We start from the raw sequence: 24,420 nt of genomic DNA, 5'->3' as shown, positions 1-24,420 counted from the left end.
ACATTAAAGATTTTCATTACTGATATAATGAGTTCGAAAAGATGGATGCTGAATAATATTATTGATAATCTAAAGCATTATTTCATTTAAAGAATTGTGTTATTAAAAATTATGTTTCTCTATATAAATATTCAAATACTTCCAAATTTTCGTGCTATCTGAAATAAAAACAAATTGGTAACTTTCTTAGGTAGGCTTTTTTGGGTATCAGGCATTAGAAGGTGATGTAATTGTAGTGCAACAACCTCGAGCACTTGTGACTGACCGAGTAAACTTTTCAATCGATCAGTTATAAATTCTCGACCACATGCACTCGAGCAAATCATTTCCCAGCAGCCTTCTTCACAACTGAGGACTGATCAGCAAATTCGATCGGCCATTTTCAAGAAGATGCAGAGGTCTAGTATCCATCTGCCGGTGTTGACAGTGAATATTTCTTTTCTACTTACTCAGGAATGCTAGTGACTTGCATTGCAACATGAAAATAGATACCGGTAATGTGAAAATGACGATAATATAAATTCTGCTATATTATACTGGGTGGCACACGAAAAAATAGCCTGCCTCTCATTTGAATGAATGTGATTTTTGACAGCTGGGAATGCCATTATCGTATCGTATTGTGTAAACATAAGTAACAATGGTCACTTTTAGGCAACAATCGATAGATAGTTGGCAGTCTTCTGTCTTACATCACTCGAATCACACGTTTCTGTTCATATTCTTACTCAATACTCAATAGAAGAAAGAGTGCAAATTCTGGAAGCATATGTGAGACGGGTTTGTTCAAGGAAACCCGCGAAATTTTCATGGACAAGTTTCCGATTAGAGGCCAACTAGCAGAAAGAACTATACAGGCTTTGATTAATATAAGTAGTGCGCCACGAGATAAGTGCATAATACCAAAAAACAAAGCTCCCATTAGTTCGCATGCCAGAAGTTATTGACATTTGCCAAAGGATTATTGAGAGTCTGAAGAAGTCAACACGTAAATTGGTCACTGAGAACTCTTCCCTCACTCCTATGGATGAATATCAGGTAACTTTATCAGGCTTATGGAACCCCACGCATTCTCGCCACTTCCTTTCCTCCCTCATCATTCCGGTTGTCTTCCTTGGTTTTCAGATCGCGCCTGCGGTGGCCCTCCGAAGCTACTGACATTCTCGGCTGGCCTCCATGGATATGTCAAGCATGGTAGCTGGTGACCCAGCAGCGAAACCCACTCCCCTCCCAATGGGAGAGGGGATCTTTGAGGATATGGTTTACACCTCAGACTGTTTGAGGGGAGGCTGTTGGGGGTGGAATAGTAAATGGACTTGGAGGGTTGGTGGGACTGGTCATCAGGGTGTTAGCCATTAGGTCGGTTCGGCATGGATGTGGTCGGTAGACTAGCAACTCATCCCAGGGGCTCAATAAACCTCTGATCGTGGTGCACAGGGTTGTTCCCTTCCCGGCCTCACAAAGAGAGAAAAAAAACTGAGAACTCTAACATAGTGCATCAGCAGCTGCTACATGACTAAAAAATGCTATATTTACTCTTAAAAAAATAGTTATATTTACTCTTTATTGACTCAAGCTTCTTTTTCATGTGCCACTCTGTAGTACAATAATATCATTTAGTTTAATGTATTTGTAATATAAATTTGTTTTGATCCTCATGGATTGCATTTTTTTTTCTGTGTTCAGTGCCATCTGACTTGAGCTCTGTGCTGGAGGAGTACACCCAAGAGGGTTATCGTGTGCTGGCCCTTGCATACAAGGGCTTGCCCAGAGTGAGCTATGTGAAGGTACAGCGACTTGCTAGAGAGGACGTGGAGGCAGGTCTGATTTTCTTGGGGCTCATCATTATGGAGAACAGACTGAAACCAGAGACCACTGGCATCGTCAGTATGTTACGCAATGCCAGCATTAGGACTATTATGGTAACAGGTGAGTCAGGTTACATTAAGGTTACCAGATTCTTTTCTTAATTTCCAGGGACAGATATCAACATATGGAAAAACTACTTCAAAATTTATTTTATTTTCTCATTCATTGGTATTGTTTTTATACAATTTAAAGAATTAAAATACTATTCTATCTAGACACTAACAATATTCATTCTAGTTACTATTGTCTTAAACTACTGGTATTTTTCCTTTATGAAGGTCTTGTCTGGATCCCAATTTTGCAGCAAATACCTTATAAGTCATGTTGAAGTTGGTTAAGATAGCAAAAATGGCTCGAACACTTTTTGAACTCATGGAATTTTGGGATGTCTACATCATGTTCATTGAAGAAAAACTCTATCCACTGAAGCATTACTTCCAGAAAGACACAGACATGGTTCAATCAACTTCTGAAGTTGTGCACAGGAAATCATTTCCTCAGAAAAAAATAAAATAAAATAAAACTTTTTCTCTGAAGTCACATATCATTATCAAGCAAGAAATATCTTCAAATAAAGTATCTTTATCAATCTACATTTCAAGAAAAATAATGGTCAGTCTCTTCAAATTTGCCTCTTTCTGGAGGAGATCTCGGTAAAATACATTCCATAGATATCTTATCTTGTGAATGAATAATGCAGACCCTGAGATTTTTAACAGTATTTTCATTAAAATTCACAAGAAACACTGAGAATTCTGTTTTGGAATAAGAACCACTTCTTCTAAAGATGACAAAACTTGTTTAATTGATGATAGAATTAACTTCTCTTTTTCCTGTAGTTCAGTTTTTCTATTAAACATGGTAAAAATATGAAAGACTCGACTGCAGTTATGTCCTCAGCTTCAGTTTTAATTATGACACCATAAAAAAGTGACAAAGTTGCATTAGCGAAATTCATCCACAGCATTGTGCAAGGATTATTAAAAGATTAATAATTAACACTGGAAATCTGGGGATAAATTATTAATTCTGGGAACAAATTTTATCCAGAAACAAAAAGAAGTCCACACCTGTGGAGTAATGGTTAGCGCGTCTAGCAGTGAAACCAGGTGGCCCGAGTTCGATTCTCGGTCGGGGAAAGTTACCTGGTTGAGGTTTTTTCCGGGGTTTTTCCTCAACCCAATACGAGCAAATGCTGGGTAACTTTCGGTGCTGGACCCAGGACTCCTTTCACCGGCATTATCACCTTCATCTCATTCAGATGCTAAATAACCTAAGATGTTGATAAAGCATAATAAAATAACCTACTAAAAAAAAAAAGAAAAAAGAAAAATTTGGCGACGTCTGGTAATTTTGAGTTATATTCCCATGCCTTGAAGCTTTTCTGTAATCATCATTTTATTCTTTATGAGTGGATGTTGGAAGAAATTATGGATTTTCTCTATAAAGAATTTTAAGTTTTTTTTTTTTTTTTTTTTTTTTGTAAAAATTTGTTTAGAGATTTTTTATGGAAATGACGTTTTTAATATATCTCTGATTTTGACAAATTCATTTCCCATGGTACCACAAGTAACGTCAGAGTTTACAGAAAAACCTGTCATATCAAAAATGATCATTTTTCTCTTTTTGAAGGTCGAATATAAAGTTTTTAGGAGTTCTGAAGTATTCTAACCATGAAAATAGTTTATGTACTATTTCTGCTGTCCTTGCTACAAATTGTGATGATTGGGAGAAGTAATCAAACTAAATTACCAGAGAGCTGAATTAGTTTAATATTTTTAATGGCAGTAATATAATAAATATAATCTCTGACTGATATAAAAAGCTAATTAGCACTGATAATAGTGGAATATGGCCTTATAAATATTTCATGTTGTTTTACATTCTAATGTTGTTATAAGCAATAATCACAGCTTGTACAGAGCTCATTTTCTGTTCCTTAAGCTTAGTTCTAATGTCTGTAGGTGACAATATGCTGACAGCATTGAGTGTGGCTCGTGACTGTGGAATCATCCCATTGGGGCAGCGGGTTGTGGTAGCTCATGGATTGTCAGGCCACTCAGGACAGCCTGCACAACTGCTTTACACCAATGCAAACAACAATATACCTCCACCTCCAGTTATGGTGATTACTTAACGTTATGCTAGAATCTTGAATGTTACTCTAAGACTGGTATTACACTATCAAAGTTTTTTGACAAAACATATGATAAAATATTTTACCAAAGATCTGTGATAAAAGGTAGGATTTGGAGTATATTGCACTATATAAAATATTTGATCAAAGATAACCTAAAATTTATAAACAAGAACCATCAGCCTCCATTTATAATAAAATCTTTTTTGATCACAGATGTACATAAATAAATTAAGAACGGTACTATGCTTGTTTAGCTACATTTAGTTCAAAATATTACAATATGCACACTGCTGAAAAGTAAACAGAAATCATAGATTGCAAGACGTGACAAAAAAAGTATCCATCAGAACCTACTAAGAGAGATACAATGCGAGGATTTGAAAAGTTACATATTAAATTATTTGAGAATGGATGAAGATAATTTTCAGTTTGTCCAGACTTGTGCAGCCTTCCTGTACAGGAGTTACAGTCTGCTCTTTTTCTTTACACTTCTTGTGTCTTGTTTCTATTTTTGTAGCTAGCCATGTCTCTTATACAGTAGAATCTCTCTTAACAGGCACCAAAGCGACCAGGCTAGTTCTGGATACGAGATTTTGCTGGATTATTGAATAAATACCTGTATATACAAAAAAAGTTCGTATTTCATGGTGCCATATGTTGAAATTGCAGACATGTGAAGCTTATTTCTCTATCACTTGCTCATAACTGAATTAACATAAAAACTGGGTGGCTTTTCGTTATTAAAACACATCACACAACACAAATAATACACTAATTTTATGTTCGAATATTCATTGAAAATTAAAATTTGTACGAATTTCCTAATGTGGCTACATTGACGACCCAAACATAACTAAATAACATAAAAACTATGTGGATTTTCGTTACTAAAACACAACACAAATAATACACTAATTTTAGGTTAGAATATTCACTGAAAACGAAAGTTCATGCGAACTTCCTAATGTGGCAAAATTGACGGTCCAGACTGTGGCATTGTGACAGATTTAAACATTCTTTTTTTTGGCCCAGCCAAAAGTGCTGTTGTTTTGGTATTGCCGGTTATTTGAGTGCCGGTTATCAGGGATTCTACTGCACAACATTTTATTTGTTTCATATTCTCATATCAGCATTTTGGTCGTAGTAACAGTCCAACAATATTTACGTTGTGCCATATTTGTTTGAAGCTAGTTAGATCTTTTATAAAGATAACAAGCTGCACTTACATTTTATAAGAAATTTTTATCAAAGAATCTTTATAAAAGGAACCCCTTTACACTGGCATATATTTTATAATATATATTTTATAAAAGATCGTTGACTTATAACTTCGTATTTTAAATTAATATAATGTATTAATACGTACCCTATGTAGTGGCTACACTTCTTTTTTCTCACATATGATTTACTAAAATTTACGTGGAGCATAAAAAATGAAGATTAACAAAGGTACAGTTTTATCACAGTCTACTATATACAGTCACAAAGCTTGAGTTTTGAGGGTGCTAGAAACAATAGACTGTGACGGTACTATTTTGCATTGCCTGTAATGAGGCGATATTAGCGATCCTAGTGGTGAGTAACTATCTAATGTTTGCATATTTACTACGTATTGAGCTTCGCGACTGTATATACTAGACTGTGGTTTTATATTATGTACTGTTATATTCTTTTGTGTTTCGTAGCAACAATTATTAACTAGATTACTTTTTTTTTCGCTTAATTTTTTTTCTAAAAAACAAAATTAATGTTCCTTCTTTTTCTTCTTTGCTGTATGCATCCAACTCTGTACATGTTGTCTTCTGTATTTACTGTATGTTGGACTATCTTCTGACATTTTATTTTCAAGGTGAGCGAGTTCAGTTTCACATTCCTTAAGAATGTGTTACAATATTTCCTCCTGATGTGAGAACAGTTTATAGATAGCTGTTGGGGCAAGTTCAAATTTATGTAAGTATCTTTGGGTCACAATGTGACTAACAATAGGAGTTCACAGTGTTCAGACACTGTTTATGGTGAACTTTCATAACGACAATCTGCATAGGTTAAAAACAATATCCATTCGAGAACTTGTGGGGATTGAAAGGTGTGGAGAGGAAGAAGAGACCAAAAGTTGGTATATTTTACGTAGTTTTGCTTTGAGTTGTTGGGCTATAATCCATTACAGATTCATTTTTGTACTGTTTTCTTGAGTCAGGTTATGGAAACCCTAGCCAAAGAGAGATTAGGGTTCAGGGACGAGCTGTGCTACAAGGAGGAATTTTAAGTTGGGAAGAGAGAGTTACCTCTCTGGAGGAGGAACATGAAAAATCTTCTAATATTATTCTGACTTGTGTTTAGCCTATTCTAATCAGATTTTTGTAACCTGGGCGAGTCGGAAAGGTTGTAATAGCAGGCTTTAGGATGCAAAGTGAGAAGTGGATGGAAAAGATTGTAGAGTTTTACTGTGCTTAGACATAGAGAGCAAGTGAGAAATTTGGAACATTTTCGAAAAGCAGAAAAATCTCCAGTGTATTACTAAGAGTGACTGAACTATTCATTTGGGAAAACCAAGTCCGTGATTGAAGCTGTCTTGTCTCAGAGTTGTTGTGTCGTGCAGGTTGCTAATAAAAAGGATGGAGAGAGAAACAACTGTGCAAAAAATGTGAGGTGTGCCAAGTATCGTATATAGAGGAGGATCACAGCAACATTTGCCTGATAATTTCTAAGCCTGCCATAAAGAAAACATATGTTGTTGTTTTCTAATGCCAGCCATTTGACAATAAAGTCATTTGATCTCTTGCACTCCAATATTTTTCGAAGATATTATCATGGTCAGCCACTGAAGCACAGATTTTGAGGTATTCCGAATCCATTTCTTTGTTTGAGTTGCACAATGGGCAGTTAGAGGACTGATATATTCCAATTCTCTGCAGGTGTTTGGCCAAACAATCATGGCCTGTTGCCAATCTAAATGCAGCTACAGACGATTTTCGTGGTAAATCGGGAATTAACTGTGGATTATGATGCAGAGAGTTCCATTTTTTCCCTTGGGATTGTGTTATCAAATTTTGTTTGTTGAAGTCTAAGTATGTAGATTTAATAAATCTTTTCATAGAGTAATACGTAGATTAGTAACAGGTCTGTAAGTAGCAGTGCTGCCCTTCTTTGCTAAAGCATCCGCATTCTCGTTTCCCAGGATTCCACAATGGGATGGTATCCATTGGAATACAATTCTTTTATTTAGTGATATTAATTGAGAGAGCATTTTAGTTATTTCTGCTGTTTGAGATGAAGGTGTGTGTTTAGAGACTATTGATAGAATAGCTGCTTTGGAGTCTGACAATATAACTGCATTTTTAAATTTATTGATGTGGCATAGAAGATTCCTGAGACTTTCACTTATTGCAATGATTTCTCCTTCAAAACTTGTTGTTCCATATCCAAGAGATCTATAAAATGAGAAAACATATGTAGTAGACTATGATTAAATGCTATTTGTAATTATGTCTGTGTACATATTGATTTCTCTGCAGAACTGCACAGGTGACCTTCAGAACAGTGGCAGCGTGATCAGTTTTGAGACAATGGAGTCGGGCACCCTCAGCCCCACCACATCTACCATCACAGAAGACGACAGTGCAGCAACTACTAATAACAGCTATTGTTTCGCCATGACGGGCAAAACGTGGACAATTGCAAAAACTCATTTTCCTGAAGTAATACCGAAATTGGTGACTAGGGGAACTGTATTTGCAAGAATGAGTCCAGATCAGAAGCAACAGCTTGTTCAGGAGTTGCAGGCCCTTGGGTATTATGTGGGTGAGTGTTGTTATTATTATTATTATTATTATTATTATTATTATTATTATTATTTACTTACAAATGGCTTTTATGGAACCCGGAGGTTCATTGCCACCCTCACATAAGCCTGCCATCGGTCCCTGTCCTGTGCAAGATTAATCCAGTCTCTATCATCATATCCCACCTCCCTCAAATCCATTTTAATATTACCCTCCCATCTACGTCTCGGCCTCCCCAAAGGCCTTTTTCCCTCCGGTCTCCCAACTAACACTCTATATGCATTTCTGGATTCGCCCATACGTGCTACATGCCCTGCCCATCTCAAACGTTTGTTTGCATTATTATTATTATTGTTGTTCTTAGTCATAGGAATATTTCTGTGCTCTTCATAGGTTTCCTCAACCAAAAGATACAGTTTTCTTCCTCCAGAGATAGTGATCCAAACATTCTTCCATCTTCCATGTTTCTTTTCTGCATGCTGTCCTTTATTCTGTCCTTACATGTTTTATTTATTTATTTATAATATATTTATTTTAAATAATTGGCTCAAATACTGTATTAGATAAATAAAATTTAGTTATATTGCTATGTGTTATAGTTGATGTCTTCTGGAAATGAACCAACCAACTGAGCAAAAATATATATCTTTGTATTTTGAGACGATTATTTATGTTACAATACACACCACATTTTATGTTGGAGTATGACATCCTGATCAAATATAGCTTCAAAGAATCATATGAGAAAATTATTTTTAAAAGTATTGGTAGCTTATGGAGTTATAAAAGGTAGACCCAGTTATGAAAAATCATATTTATAAACCAAAATGTTGGAATTGTTCATTCCTGCATAATGAATTTATTCTGCATATCTTCACGTTGTCCTTGTTCAGCTTGTATTTCCCTTGTTCTCCTTATATTTCTCTTCTTGTATTTCCCTTGTTCTCCTTGTATTCCTCTTCTTCTCTTCCCCTCGTTCTCCTTGAATTTCCCTTGTTCTCCTTGTCTTCTCCTTGCTCTCTCTTGTTTTTCCATTGCTTCCCTTGCTCTCCTTGTATTCCCTTCGTTCTCCTTGTCGTCCCCTTGTTCTCCTTATATTCCCCTTGTTGTCATTGTATTCCCCTTGTTCTCCTTGTTTCTCTCTGTTCTCCTTGTCTTTCCCATGCGCTCTTTGTGTTCTCTTGCTCCCCTTGTTCTCCTTGTATTCATCTTGTTCTCCTTGCCTTCCCCTCGTTCTCCTTGAATTTCTCTTGTTCTCCTTGTCTTCCCCTTGCTCCTTGTTTTTCCCATTGCTCTTTTTGTATTCCCTTTGTTCTTCTTATCGTCCCCTTGTTACCCTTATATTCCCCTTGTTCTCATTGTACTCCCCTTGTTCTCCTTGTCTTCCCCTTGCTCTCCTGGTATACCCCTTGTTCTCCTTGTTCCCCCCTGTTCTCCTAGTCTTCCCCATGCTCTCCTTTTGCTCTGTTGCTCCCCTTGTTCTCCTTGCTTGTATTCACTTTGTTCTCATTGTATTCCCCTTGTTCTCATTGTCTTCTCCTTGCTCTCCTGGTATTCCCCTTTGTTCTCCTTGTTTCCCCCTGTTCTCCTTGTCTTCCCCGTGCACTCCTTGTGCTCTCTTGATCCCCTTGTATTCCCCTTGTTCTCCTTGTTTCCCTCTGTTCTCTTTGTCTTCCCCTTGTTCTCCTTGTCTGCTCTTGTTCCTCTTATATTCCCGTTCTCCTTGTCATTCCCTTGTTCTCTTCGTGGCAGCGTGAAGGGGTTACATCTTTATGTTTTGTTCACAGCCATGTGTGGTGATGGTGCCAATGACTGTGGTGCTCTCAAGGCAGCACATGCTGGAATTTCACTGTCTGAAGCAGAGTCTTCCGTTGCATCTCCCTTCACTTCTAAAGAGGCCAACATCTCATGTGTACCCAGGGTGATTAGAGAGGGCCGTGCAGCATTAGTGACGTCGTTTGGAATCTTCAAGTACATGGCAGCATACTCGCTGACTCAGTTCGTCACTGTCATGATTCTCTACTCCATCGATAGCAACCTCACAGACATAGAGTTCCTGTACATAGACCTATTCGTCATCACGGTGTTTGCTTTTTTTTTCGGACGCACAGAAGCATTCGATGGTCCACTTGTGAAACAACCACCAATCTTATCTCTAATTTCCCTTTCTCCAATCCTGTCCCTCTTGATGCAGTTGGCGGTAGTAATTGTAGTACAGTGGATATCGTTTTATTGGGTGCAACAGATGTCTTGGTTTGTGCCCTTCAACTCTTCTGCCTCTGGTGAGGAAGATAGGAGCAATGCGTGCTTCGAGAACTACGCTTTGTTTACAGTGTCTAGTATGCAGTACATAATTCTAGCATTAGTTTTCTCAAAAGGAGCTCCGTACAGAAAATCCATTTTCAGTAATTACGGATTTCTGGCTTCACTTATTTTCCTCACTGGTTTTACATTATATCTTACATTGGACCCAGCAGACTGGCTCAAAGATATTTTTGAACTTATGGTACCCCTAGAAATGGATTTCAGACTTATGGTGGTTGTGCTCGCTTTTGTGAATTTTGTGTTGGCAGCATTCATAGAGTACTTCGTCATAGATTACCTGATATTTAGTAAGTTAAGGTACCGGTTCCATAACATAGAGAAGTCACACAGAAAGTTTCTGTCTGTGGAATGTTCCCTGCAGCATAACCCTCTTTGGCCGCCTATCAAGAAAGAAGTTGTCATGGATGTGCCCCCCGACATGCTACGGAAGCCACCCTGTAGTCCGGCAGCTGCAAGTGTCTCCACTGTACAAATTGAATTCTCACACAGAGAAGTAACTCTGAATCCCTCCATTCTTCTGCCTCCCAAGAGACGGCACCACAGTGAAACAGACTATGGTGACCGCCCTTCCGAGTTCCTAACAACTGTTCCCAGAAATGCAACACTGCCCCGTCGTGGTCCTAACTCTGGCACTTTGGAGGCGAACAACATGTCAGTTCCAAATGTTAACTTGAACGTCCCAGACGAGCAATGACAAGAGTTTAAAGACATAATATACTGTATATAAGAATTTTGAATGTTTGCAGTACTGTATGGTTAACCAGTGGCAATCCATGGTCTCGCATTTTTTTTTCATAATTTTCTGCATCTGTATGGGTTTTCAGACAATGTTATTAAGAATTTTAGGTTCATATAGACCATTAGATATAAATATGGCCCATTTACAGCTATTTTGAATTAAGCTATTGGACTATGGGGGGTGGGGGACTTTTCGAGTTTACCTTGACTGTTATCTAGAGTGGTTTTAGTTTGGTGCTATATAGATCACTTTACATGGTGCACCAAGGGCAGCACTACGACCAGTACTGTTACGGTGCACCACTTTTAGAATACTTGGGTGAATAAGTCAAGTACCCATCGTTGGAGGAGGGGAGAGAGGGGAAGGATTAAATCAATGGAGAAAATCCTTGACATCTTTGGCAATCGAACCTGTAACCTTATAGCTTACAGTGCAATAATGTCTTTAATAATGATGTTACTGCACACAGACACATTTTACTTCTGTATTTTTTTTTTTTTTTTTTTTGCGAATATCGTCGAATTTTACATTCATCAGTCACGAAACTTCATTAATTTATTTTCGACAATGAAACATTCAAAATAAGTACGCAACTGAGTTTGCCTTTCATTTTTATTATGTGTAAAGCATGACTATTCAGCTGTGAAAAATGAAGATCTGTGTGTCGCGCATGCGCAATGCTTAGATTCATTACACACTAATACAATAAGAACTGGCCACCAGCATAGCTCAGTTGGCTAATTTCATTTTGTTGAGGTTTTTGACCGATAAGCAAAGTATAATAGGTTAGGATTGAATGGGACTGTCAATGCTTATCTATTATAGGTTAGGATTGAATGGGACTGTCAATGCTTATCTATTAACTGTATTGATATATTACAATTTATTAATCATGAACGTTTTCTTCACCTATATGTGCACACATATAGGTGCCGAAAACGTTCATGATAAATTGTAATATATCAATACAATTAATAGATAAGCATTGACGGTCCCATTCAATCCTAACCTATCAGTTGGCTAAGGCGCTTGCCTGCCGATCCAGAGTTGCATTTGAGCGCAAGTTCAATTCCTGCTTGGGTTGGATTTTTTTCCGAGGTTTTCCCCAACTATAAGGTATATGTCAGGTAATTATGGCAAATCCATGGCCTCATCTCACCATCACCAGTTCCATCGACACTAAATAACCTCGTAGTTGATACACGTCGTTAAATAACCAAGAGAGAAAAGAAAAAAAAAAGAGCTGAGTGAATTATATTTACCACATTTTCAGCAAGTGTAGATAACGAAGACTAAGGAATAATGTAGTGGAATGTGTATTTTATTACGAATTTTTTTAATTAATTTCCATGTTTAAATTTAGACTTTTTCTTCACAATTGACATGTTTAAATACTGATTTATTTCACGATTTACACATTTAAGTGACGATTTTTTTTACGAATTACAGTAGTTTTATTTACTGACTTTGATGTAGATATTTTATTCATCGTTTTACAGTGTCCCTACATATAAGTTGCAATCAAATTTAAGTTAGGAAATAAAGTGGGAACAGGTGGCTTGTGACAGACAGATTCTTTTTATACCAATGTCACTTTAAGACTCTCGCATTCTAATTGCAAGCTCGATTCACATGTATTCAAAATTTCGGGACAATAATATCCACAGACTGGATAATCCACACATGAATAATCGTGAGTTTTTTGTAGTTCAGCATCCATCAGCTAACTTGAACGAAATGATTTGCGAAAGTACGTGACGTTAGCATTGTTCATCATCCAAACTTATACTGAAAAATCTTCACCTCACTGAGAGCTCATGTTGCATATATCATCAAAAAAACGACCTTAAATATTAGTGACGTTTTCTTACTTATCTTAAAGTTTTACCCCACTTTGTATTCTTAATGCACATCATGTCAACTTAGGGTGTGAATTAAGATTTCTGATGAGGAGGATAGAATCCTAGATAGAGAATATCACACATAAAATTATTATTATCCTCATTCGATATGACTCAACACTTGGTCGTACCGAGTTGTCTTCTTTCGATTACCGTAACTGAGATTCCTCATTACCTGCCATATCGTTAATTCTGTGACCGACAGTGTCATTTGAAAGAGGAATCAAATCAATATATTTTTAGTAAACATTGCTAAACATAATTTTCACCACATCTTTTATTGCTGGAAGAAGTAAATTTTCCCCAATAGAATGAGGTTTCCCTGTTTTGGCTATGCACAAACTTAAGAGGTAGGATGCTTCCAGTGTCTTGCTATTAATCGAACCCATGACCGAAACTTTATCTTTTCCATAATTTAATTTTCCTAAGTGTCGCTGGAAAAATTCTATTGGTTTGTTTTTTTTACATCATAATCCTTTGGTTTTAAATGTCTTCAGAGTTTTGCAGGTTTTATGCGCTCATTTGCCAACAATTCATAACACAAAAAACACTGTGGTTTCTGTTCACTTTTTTCACCGTACCAAGTAAATCCTAATTTCAAATACTCATATTTCCTACTGTAGTTTTTCTTTCAACTCCTTGCTTCAACTTTAATAGTGGACCTATTACATTTACTCGCCATTACAACATATGTTTCACAGTTAGAATTAGCATCGCCTGTATCACTTGCTTTTCTTTTCAAAGTCCCTGTTCTCAGCCACTTTTCCATTATTAAAAGAGTTTTCGAAAATATAATATTAAAACTAGAATTAACTCATGACACACTTTGTCCAACTATTAACTTAGCACTTCTGAAAGTTTACTGTAACTGCCAGACTGCTAAATTGGTAACTGTGAGTAAAACCAGTAGTAAATAACAATAAACAATCAGCTTGTTGAAATATTGACAACACTTTTTTACTCAAAACAGCAAGGGAAAGTGGAAGCAGTAAAATCATATTGTATTGTTGTTCTTCACCGCTCTTGTTGTTATCGGCATGTACTGCGGTCCTTTTGAAGTTAGTAACAATGCAATCATATCCTCATATCCTGGAAATACCAGATTCTTGTCTGATCGTTTAAATATTCATAGCTTTTAGAAAGCTTTGCTTATACAAACAGTGTCCATTTTTTGTTACCTATATTTTTAATTCAATTAGAATTAAATTTTTAATTCTGCCTGCAGACCACCTGTCCCACCTTTGCGGACCAAGATTGATTAACGCTGTCGTAGAGGATATAATTTTTCCAACTGCTTTTCTGATTCTACTCTTGGAACATTATGCAATTATGTGGAATATATACCCATGACACTTGCAGAATCTGAAGTTAACAGTATTTTAGTTGTAATATGTACAATATTATGTTACAGTTCCTACAATAATTTCACAACTGTAAACTAGGTTAACAGTTATTCTCACTCAAACAGTAATGCTAGCATTCAAAATGGCGAATTATTAACAGCTGGTCTAATGCTATGTAAGCTGCCCGTGAAACGGTGTTATAAATGTTGAAATGCAGGCTAGTAAAGCCAATTAACTTAAAATATTTATTAATTTTAATTCACAAGCATTAAATACTTGTGAATACATTGTTATACAAACATAATATTTGTTTGGTTATGTGTGACATGCAAGTGCATTTAGGTGTACTCTAATTGAATTATGAACGGACATCATGCATTCAGGCAAGACATGTTTATAACGAAAAATATTTAGATATTGTGTGCAACAATGCTGTGCCTGGAAGTTAGGGATAGTGTTAAGTTGAGATAACTGAGCAAATAATACTTAACGTGTGTTCCTAAATGGTCTGAACTTTGTGTAAAATGTATTGTTGCAATGAGTTGATGATGGTTGGACTGTTAGGAATCTTAGAGATAATTTGTCATGGATTACATTGTGATGGACAGGGAGCATTATAGCTACGATACAAGACAATAATGTGAGCAGAAGCCACAATATGCGACACTTCAAAATGTGAGTAATTTGGATGTACATACAGACAGGGATCGATAATTTATTTTTTAAGTTGAAAAACATTTTACTCTTTGAATGGTTTTTGTTTTTTTCTTTTTTTATATTTACGATCATATGTTCTATATATTACATTCTTGTGTTTCGAGTAGGCCTGTTTATCATGGTTGCTGCTATTAGTTGTTTTCGTGAATTCAAACTTTTAAAATATTTTAAAACAGTTTTATTTGGACAGGAAATGCATTTCGGTTATTTCCTTGATGATCGAAGGATTATTGTGAGCTCAGTTTTGGTGAGGAATGTGGATTTTTAGGGGCAACACAAACTTTTACTGTGACTACCCTTGGAAAAAAAAAATAAAGCCAGAGCTCTCATCTCATAAATTTAAGGAATGCAAAAGAACCCTGACTGTGATTATGGAGCTTGCAAAGTTTCCTGCTCTGTAAACAGATGTTTCTGCAGTCAGCTTTTTGTAGTTTGTTACACTGCAGAGTCCTCTGGTATCAAAGTAGGAAATTATATTATCCAGCCTGTTTTTAGCTATACTTGTTTTTTTTTTAAGATGGGACATGACAAGAGCGTTGCGATCGGAAAAACAACTGAATGTCACATAGTGTTGTAGGCCTGTTGCTATGGTAACATCGGTTGAGTTGCCAAACTTACAGTTTCCATATGGCGAGTGCTTAATAGCTCTCTTGGCACACAATGCTAGCATTGGCACTTTTCGACTTTGATTCTCTGTCGATTTTTGTATTGTTTTCTTACCTTCGCGTCAATTGTCAATGAATGTTTTAACGTCAGCCATCTTAACAACAATTTTTAGCTACCATCAGCTGGCAGCGTGGTAGTCCATATTGGCAACATGGCACTGTAGTTCCAAGCTCGGCCGCTTAACTATCATGTCCCATCTTTCAAAAAAACAAGTATAGTCCTGTACCCATGAGCCTGAAAAATTGTTGCACCTCCCACCAACTAACTTATGCAAATTTTAGACATTTAGCAATGAAACTAAAAAAGTGGCATGTAACAACATTCTGTAATAACCGAACGAAATGTTTCTGGACACAGGTTCCTATATGAAAGTTGTTCATAATGATCTCCTCTATCATCTCTAAAAGTTTTTAACTACGTTACAGAGTCACTCTGTATATTTTACTATTATCTTGCGAGATCAGTGTGTAAAAGTGAAAAGCTCCATGATCCAGGCAGTGATTTAAGCCCAAAACATGGTTAAAATAAAGGAGTTAAATCATTACAAAGTGTCAAGCTTTTTTAATATAGAATCTGAGGTTAAGAATTTGGTTTGCATTCATTGTTGGCCTTGTTCCTGGGGGGGAAATTATAGCTGTATGACCGTGTAGTGAAAAGAGTTTTTTTTTTTTTTTCCCTTTATACTTTTTATTATTTTATAGCTTTAAGTAGTTTTTCTAGTCGTTGCATAGTGCAGTGTAAACTAATATTTGAAATTGTTTTCCAAATGTGAATTTTGTGGGGATAATGTACCAGTAACACGTGATCTATACATAATATTTCCTTTTGTATGCAAGTGCATAAACTTTACAGAGAAGTCTCAGGAGAATATTATAATGTAAGAATAAAATATGTATTCTTTGCTGTCCTCAATTCATATTGTTATAATTTATTTCATATAAAAATAAATTCGTAATATTTGAAAAACTTCTGCTCTGCCTAAGATTAATTAATCTCAACTGGATTAATAGACCTAGTCAAACAAGTGAAGAGCTTGATTTCAAAGAATAATAGCTGTACAGTTTTTTTTTTTATTCTATTATTTTCTGGGATATTAAATCAAATAGTGTTATATAACTGGCAACTAAAGTTGAAATAAAAAAAAATAAGGATTCGTTTTGTTACAACAATACGACATTTTATTATTAAATTCTTCTCTTCTTCTTGAGTAAAATTTGTGAAAGTAGAGATATTGGATTTTTAAAACAAGCTCCTCAATTGTATACTTAATAAAAACTTTATCTAAGAATCTAAGTACATGTTTCAGTTGCTATTTCAGTAGAATTCAAATTAATATTTTTGTTCATGATAGAAAGTGAAATACTTTTGTTATGCAGCAGGATGATTTTAATGTCCGATTAGCATAACAAGTGTAAACAGAGATTTCAAACAGAAAGCAATTTTAGTAAAGTACAAGGATTTTTGGTTTCATATGAAGAAGCAGGCCAAAGTTAATGAAAATTAAAGTCTCTATATCATAAAAAAAAATATATGTGTGTCTTGAACAGCTCTAAAGTTTTGCTTGAAAGTAATAACCATAAGTCACTCATTTTTTTAATATAAGAAAATATGTTGTTGTTGTTTTCTAATGCCAGGCGTTTGACAATAAAGTCATTTGACCTCTTGCACTCCAATATTTTTCAAAGATATTATCATGACCAGCCACTGAAGCACAGATTTTGAGGTGTTCCGAATCCATAAGAAAATATATAAGGCATTATTTAATATTGTGTGAATACCAGTAATAACAAAAACATGAAAGTGAACAAATGACAACAATTAATGCGTCCTGCATTCAGAAGAAAAATTTCAGCAGCAAATATGTAATATTGTATCCTTCAGAGTATCGAGAATGATGTTGAAAATAATGTGGTATAAAAATTAAATGTACCGGTACTTTCAAAAGACCTTATCATTTTAAGTATGCTTTCAATATATTATTTTGATGATTTACTGTAAATCACAAAGTCATTACTCATTATGTATATTATTTACTTAATTTTATACAAAGTACATTACAATACTGCTAAAAATCTATTTTTGGAATTTGACTGAAAATAACTTTTCAGCACCTCTTCTACCAAGAAGGGGCTCCTAACATGTGTGCGTGAATGCATATATGTACAGTCTTCTGGACTTTTTTTTTCGTATTTATCCTGAAATTAATCAAGCAATGTTAACATGACATGTGAGACATTTTAGTTAAAAAATAGATATAGTTAAATGTTTTAAGTAAGACTAACACAGATTAGTAATCTACCTGAAATCAACTTCAAACATTTTCTTCCTTATAGTTGTATAAGAAATTCCTGCATTTCCAAAACTATTTGTATACAGTAATAACCATAGGGGGGGGGCAGATGTTGATGAAAAGTCATCTTCTTATTTTTCACATTAGGACGATGCCTATTAATATAGAACAGTGAAGTTTGAATTTTATAGTTTGGAACAAACTCTAAAGTCCATCTCTCATTTTACTGAAGGCTTCACCTCACACAACAGTAGTAATATAAAATGCTTGACAACAGCTTAGTTTAAGTGAGGGCTTTGACCACTACTGTTCTTTCGTTGGTACGAGGGTGTCTTCAGAATTTATATTTGGAAGGAGGGAAACTTTCACCATTTCCTGGACAATAGGACGTTGTGTATCCAATATAATTTGGAAGGGATGTACTACAGTAGACAGTATTTTTAACACAAAGATTGCAAGAATGCACCTTGCGCGCACAATTTGTTTTGTCATTTACACTCCCCATCTGGAAGGTCTAGCAACAAAAGGAGTGGAAGGAGGAGATGGAGAATGAAGGCACTGACATGGACCACCCCTGATTGAAACGCACAAACCCTCATTAAAATCTATAGTTTTGTCTTAAAACTTTAATTTTGTTGCATGCTTTTTTCCTTTATCTTAGTCAAATACCAGGAAGTTGCCTCCTCTTTCTGACATTTGCAAGGCAGTCATTGAAACAAGGTGACTAATTTTTAAGAAGTTGTGGTGCGAGTACGGTGAATCATATTTAAATGTCATTTTCTTTTAATTTCATGTCATTTTTCCATTATTTTAAGGGCATTTTATTGATCATTTTAAGTAGATTTTTAGGTCATCAATATCCGCCCCCTAAGTATACAAACCTGTGCTGTAGCATTGTGGTCTTATGACATCCTGTCTAGGACTTGCGTTACGGAATGCGTGCTGGTTTGAGTCTTCATGCAGGAAGAAATTTTTTCATGAAATTTCGGCCAGTGTATGGGACACCCAGTATTGTGATTCACTTGGGGAACTACGATAGGTAGCAAAATCTGGTTACAAAAGCCAGCTATAACGGCTGGGGGGATCATCGTGCTAACCACACGATACTTCCATTCTGGTTGGGAAGATTGTTCACCTCTGCTTCGGCAAGTGAATATATGGCCAGCAGCCGGCTGTTGGTCATGGTCCTCATGGGCTGTCATGCCTCGGATTATTATTTAATATAAGTATACAAAACATCCTCTTACGCAAATATTTTATTTTAAGTCATAGATTGTTCAAAATAAGTTACCTGGCACAAATTGATGTAGGATTGGCTAGGTAAGAAAAAGAATAATGGCAGCATAAAGCTGTTTCACCATCTCATTGTGTCTCTGCACTAGTTTTCCAAGTGCTTTATGACGTAGTCTTTAAAAAATAACTATGTAGTTACTGCATAAGGAGAACGTATGTACTTATTTTTACCCCTTTCCTACATATCAGTGCATGTCACAGATAAAGGCCACGAAACAGTATGTTTTTATTGACTTTTAAATAACTGTACCACCCAAACTGTAAACTAGTGTATTATGTCATAATAAAGATGCCCCTAGGCCAGGGATGCAAAACTGTGCTACAATTGAAGCACACGTCATAAGCCGGAACACGTAACTCATTTCTTCCCTTCAACCCTCGTAGGGGGAGAAGAGAAGAGAGAACAATGTGTTTGCCAAACGTCACATAAACGTCATTGAAGGCTCTGGCCTGTGGATGAGGAACGAACTCTTTCCCCATGCTTCTACACCTCTCTTCCCCAGTTCTGCAACCCTGCCCAAGGCATACTGTGAATGCACAGAAAGAGGGGATCAGGGTATTATAACATCAGATTTCATAAGATCGGTAATGTGGTATATCCAAATCAATGGTATAAACAATGTTACATCAGAGGAGTGGCGTATAACTTTCATATTGTAATTTCCAAATTAAGATATGTAAGGAATTTAACATATAATAAGGATGGATCTTCCTAATTCGTTGCTCGTTGAGTTTAAGAAATGTTATTATAACAGATGGAAGATACTCAACTTACGTCTCTTTTAGATTATTTATTACTGCTATACCAGATAATTATTTGAATATGTCTGAATTCACTTTACATTATCATGACAAGGTTTACTGTATTATCAAACATGAATTTTCTTACCGAGGGAATTAATTTATTGGAACACTGTGAAATTAGGTAATACCAAAACCAATTTTGGTATTTCATTTTGTAAAGAAATTTACCAGTAAAGGTAAAAAAGGTAAAGGTATCCCCGTAACATGCCATGAAGACACTTGGGGGGCATGGAGGTAGAGCCCCATGCTTTCCATGACCTCGGCACTAGAATGAGGTGGTGTGGTCGGCACCACGCTCTGACCGCCTTTTACCCCCGGGAAAGACCTGGTACTCAATTTTATAGGAGGCTGAGTGAACCTCGGGGCCGTTCTGAAAGTTTGGCAACGAGAAAAAATCCTGTCACCTCATGGGATCGAACCCCGGACCAGTAGCTACAGTAAATTGAAGACTATAAATATGCTAGACATTATGTGTTGAAGGAACACCTGAGATCGAATTTAAACTTAATAGAGTCTTTGAAATAGAAATATTCTTGTCAGTTGAGGGGGTTGTTTTGGAATTGTTAACAGTGCTGAGTCTCGTAGGTTAATATGACATAATATGAAGGATGAAGTTTGAGGTTAAATCCTATTCAAAATTTCATGAATGGAAAGCAGAATGAATATAAACTACATCGATTTTATTATTATTAGGTACTTTATTTTTATTTTATTTTTACGTGTGAAATTCATTTGCCTGCCCTTAATCTCTAAAAGAATTATAGCTACAGTTCGTAATAAATAAAATATGTTGCCAGATATATAATTGAATTGTATGTAATTTTGTTGAAATTTATTCCGTCATAAAGGGAAGGAAACTGTTGTAAAATTTGTATTGTCACTATCTAACATAAAATACCATTCGTCACTTTGAATTACTTATTTCATTACATGTTGTTGGAATTATTGTATTTCAGTGTACTGCAAAAGCATTCGATGGTTATGTACCAAGCTTCTGTTTTCTACATCTTCCTAATAACATGGCAACAGAAAATATTCTGTGGTAGAAACAACACTCGCGCTGAATATACATGCAATTTCAGAATGAATATATAACTATGTCGTAGAAATAATGGAACTTGTACCTTCACTATGATGACAACGAGGCTTGGTTTTCAATATGACAGATATCTATAAATTGTAAAGTTTTTGTATGATAATTTTTTATGTGAGTGAGTGTGCTCATTGAAGATATGTCCAGTCGAAATCACTGTTGAATGTTGTTCATAGTGCCTCCGGCAATGAAATATATTGGGTTCATTGTTGCCAATTCTATTTCCTGTAATTATTGTAGAGTTGAAAGTGAAATTATAATGCATTCAACAGTGATATGAAATAGTATGTCACTTCTGAATATTTCTATGTGGCTGAAATATTATGTTATCTGGATAAGAAATCATGTGCACCTGTTAAACTTGTTTACCTGCCATTTTGTTATGCAATTTTTTCTACTCCTGTCATTGTTTGGCTGGTATATTTTCTCATATTTCATATCCCGATACTCAGTATTACGTATCATTTATAAGAGAGGTAGTACTTTAGTACTTTAATGTTTTAGTTCAGTTACTAGAAACCACTGACTAAGGTTAAAGTTCCCATAAAGTTGCAGTGAAGACAGGTCAGCATGAGAACAAAATACGTGTGCTACTATACATTTAGCATGCAGTTCAATAATTCATTTTGAATCCGCTTAGAGGTCTCCTTGGAAATCTTAAATAATTTTACATGTTTATTTTATTCACTGTTCATACAGGAAACAAAATCCATAATTCCCAAGAAAACAGCTGTACAGTATTTTCAGAAACATGTTCTCTTGCAGTAAGTTCAGTGTGCAACAAAATTTGACGGAATGTGCTGGAATAGTGTTCCGATGGAACTGAGAAATGTGTCAATAATTATGTTTTTAACTTAATTTTTCTTTGTAATCCGCCTAGGCCTTGAAAATCTTAAAGTTTGATGAAAAGGAAGTTAAAACGACAAAATTCCTATGCACTGGACAGTGATCACCTCCCCATCCATTTTATATTCTACACACAGCTCCACTATATACAGGGTGGAAGTGAAATAATCCTACAGATTTTCAGAGCAAATAACTCATGTTGTATCTAACAAAAAGTGTAATACCATATTGATGGGAAGTTCATAATTTTCTCAGACTTCCCCCCCCCCCCCCAAATGTTTAAAATTCTCTTATTTGGTAACTGTTGCGAGTAGGATCGTCATTTTTGTTCGTATCAGTAGAAAATCTAATAAAGAATCAATTATTCATCTGGCATATTTCAGTAGCATGATGGTTTGTCTCCTCACATGATACATATATTTTAATGCCACTCGATATGTCTAATTAATGTGTTTTATATAATATATAGGGCGGTCCATATTTATGTTCAACTTTTTATTGCACTGTAATAGCGTAAAGTCAGGTTAAGTGATCCATTCTACTGCTAAAATGTAGGCTGTATCTTGGAATCCATAGATCATAATAAGTCATTGATTGCCACGACAACCTAATATTATTTTTGATATTTACAATTAAAGAGTCCTCTGCAAGAATGATGGATGTCACTTTTTTGTCGAAAATGAACCAAGACTGTCAATGCATAGCTTAAGACATATAGAATGTACATAGAGAGTTACATGGCATTAACACTGATAGTCATTGTCCAGTAATGATCGGAAAATCACAGTTAAGCTTTGAGCGCTAAGCATTTCAAACTTTCAATCGCTTCTCCTGCAAAATGTATTCCAAATGACATCCATCATTCTTGCAGTGGACTCTTCAATTTATATAGTTTTAGCTGAAATTCAAAAATATTAATTCTTTTACTGAAATATTTATTGACGTTTATTATCATGGACATCACACTCTTCACCATGGAATAATACACCCACAGAAACGAAGGTTTATAAGATTTTATCACTGAGAAAATAGACACCGAACTCATTTTTTAGTGTTGATGCCGTATTAAGTATCTTTTTATCGTCTGTCCCTTCTCCCATTCTAAACATAAAAACTTATTTTTACTACATATTTTCTCTGCCCCTCAAAATAGATTGCGTTTATCCCTCTGTGTTCATTGAACTGTTAACAATGTGACATGCTTTTCAGCACAATAAATCCAGATCTGTAAAAGTGTCAAGGTGTAAAATACAGTGATTTTTCACATATTCGTATAGAGAATAAGTGTATATGTATGTAGTATATTACAGAATAGTAAATAGTTACAGTAACTGCTGGCAGAACTTAATTTTAGTTTTGAAATATTTACATCAAATGGAGATATAAAAGTATTTGTTAACATGTTATGTAATAAATTAATTTAAAATTGTACTTTTATACAAGTCTTCCTTTTTGTGACTTCTTTGAGGACTGTGATTTGTAACACTGGTAAGATTTGCTCTCTTTGCTCGTGAGTGGGCTAGAGATGAAGCTGAATTTCCTGGAGACCAAAGCATCTGTTCTAATTGTGTATGTGAGTGAATGTGATTTGTCTCTGTCTATCCAGGCAATTGCCAGAATATTATTTTGAAATAAACCCTCGCCACTTTCTGTTTGCAACATTATAACAGTTCTTGTCTTATTAATGTTACATATTCACAGCAAATTCGTTACCTATTTCAGGATCAAATTCGCTGTATCATTATCAATGGTGTTTGGGTAAAGGGAGATAAGTCATAAAAATGAGTTTTGAGATAAATGAAAATTAAACTTCTGAACCTTATTGCAAATAATTTTCTACCCACAAATAAAACACATCAAATGCTAGTATTATTTTGTTTTTCGTACACCAGTTGTAGAATTTAACTTGTATATTCATCTTGAGAGCAAAACTCCAGTTGCAAAAAAAAAAAAAAAAAATACTTTCCCCTTTATCTAAACACCATCGATTTGGTAGACTATAATTTATTTTAAGGGGAGAAGGTACTTCTTATCTCTGCCATGTTCAATTGAGGACCGTTTTTGCAAAACTTGCTAACTGAAAAAAACTAAATTTTACAGGAGAGACAAAACACTATAGTAAGCAGTTTTGCTGTATGTCTCACTTATAGGAAAAAGCAAGTTTTGAAAAAACGATCACACTTTAACACACTACAATGAAGAGAAATAACCCAATTTTACTAAGACGCTTTGAACATCATGTAGAGACCTGCCTTATGTTAACGAATCCATCAAAATCTCAATTTTGCAAATTTTGCAGTTAGCAAGTTTTGCAAAAACGGTCCTCAATTTGTCATTTTTTATGTTCCTTTTTAAAAGAACTATAAACTATAGAAATATAATTTTTTCTCCACATACATTTACATCCTTTACCAACAAGTCCACACATGTGGAGTAACGGTTAGCACGTCTGGCCACGAAACCAGGTGGCCAGGTTCGATTCCCGGTCGGGGCAAGTTACCTGGTTGAGGTTTTTTCCGGGATTTCCCCTCAACCCAATATGAGCAAATGCTGGGTAACTTTCGGTGCTGGACCCCGGACTCATTTCACCGGCATTATCACCTTCATCTCAT

At 35.5% G+C, this 24,420-nt stretch overlaps 1 protein-coding gene across 6 annotated transcripts in view; it reads left to right on the top strand.

Moving 5' to 3' along the window:
- Positions 1–23,475, top strand: part of LOC138695395 (polyamine-transporting ATPase 13A3-like) — a 153,581-nt gene extending 130,106 nt beyond the window's left edge. For 5 of the 6 annotated variants that reach the window (XM_069819801.1, XM_069819800.1, XM_069819798.1 and 2 more), the window contains 4 exons: positions 1,687–1,929; positions 3,834–3,994; positions 7,525–7,810; positions 9,579–23,475. In XM_069819801.1, coding sequence (XP_069675902.1) covers positions 1,687–1,929; positions 3,834–3,994; positions 7,525–7,810; positions 9,579–10,810 — 1,922 coding nt within the window. In that variant the 3' untranslated portion in view covers positions 10,811–23,475. The remainder of the gene's footprint in view (positions 1–1,686; positions 1,930–3,833; positions 3,995–7,524; positions 7,811–9,578) is intronic. The other variant, XR_011331177.1, reaches the window with a different exon arrangement.
- Positions 23,476–24,420: the final 945 nt, after the last annotated feature.

Source organism: Periplaneta americana, chromosome 1 (assembly GCF_040183065.1).
Source record: "Periplaneta americana isolate PAMFEO1 chromosome 1, P.americana_PAMFEO1_priV1, whole genome shotgun sequence".
NCBI lineage: Eukaryota > Metazoa > Arthropoda > Insecta > Blattodea > Blattidae > Periplaneta > Periplaneta americana.
Note: the sequence above shows the minus strand (reverse complement) of the source record. Positions and strands in the feature narration are given on the sequence as shown.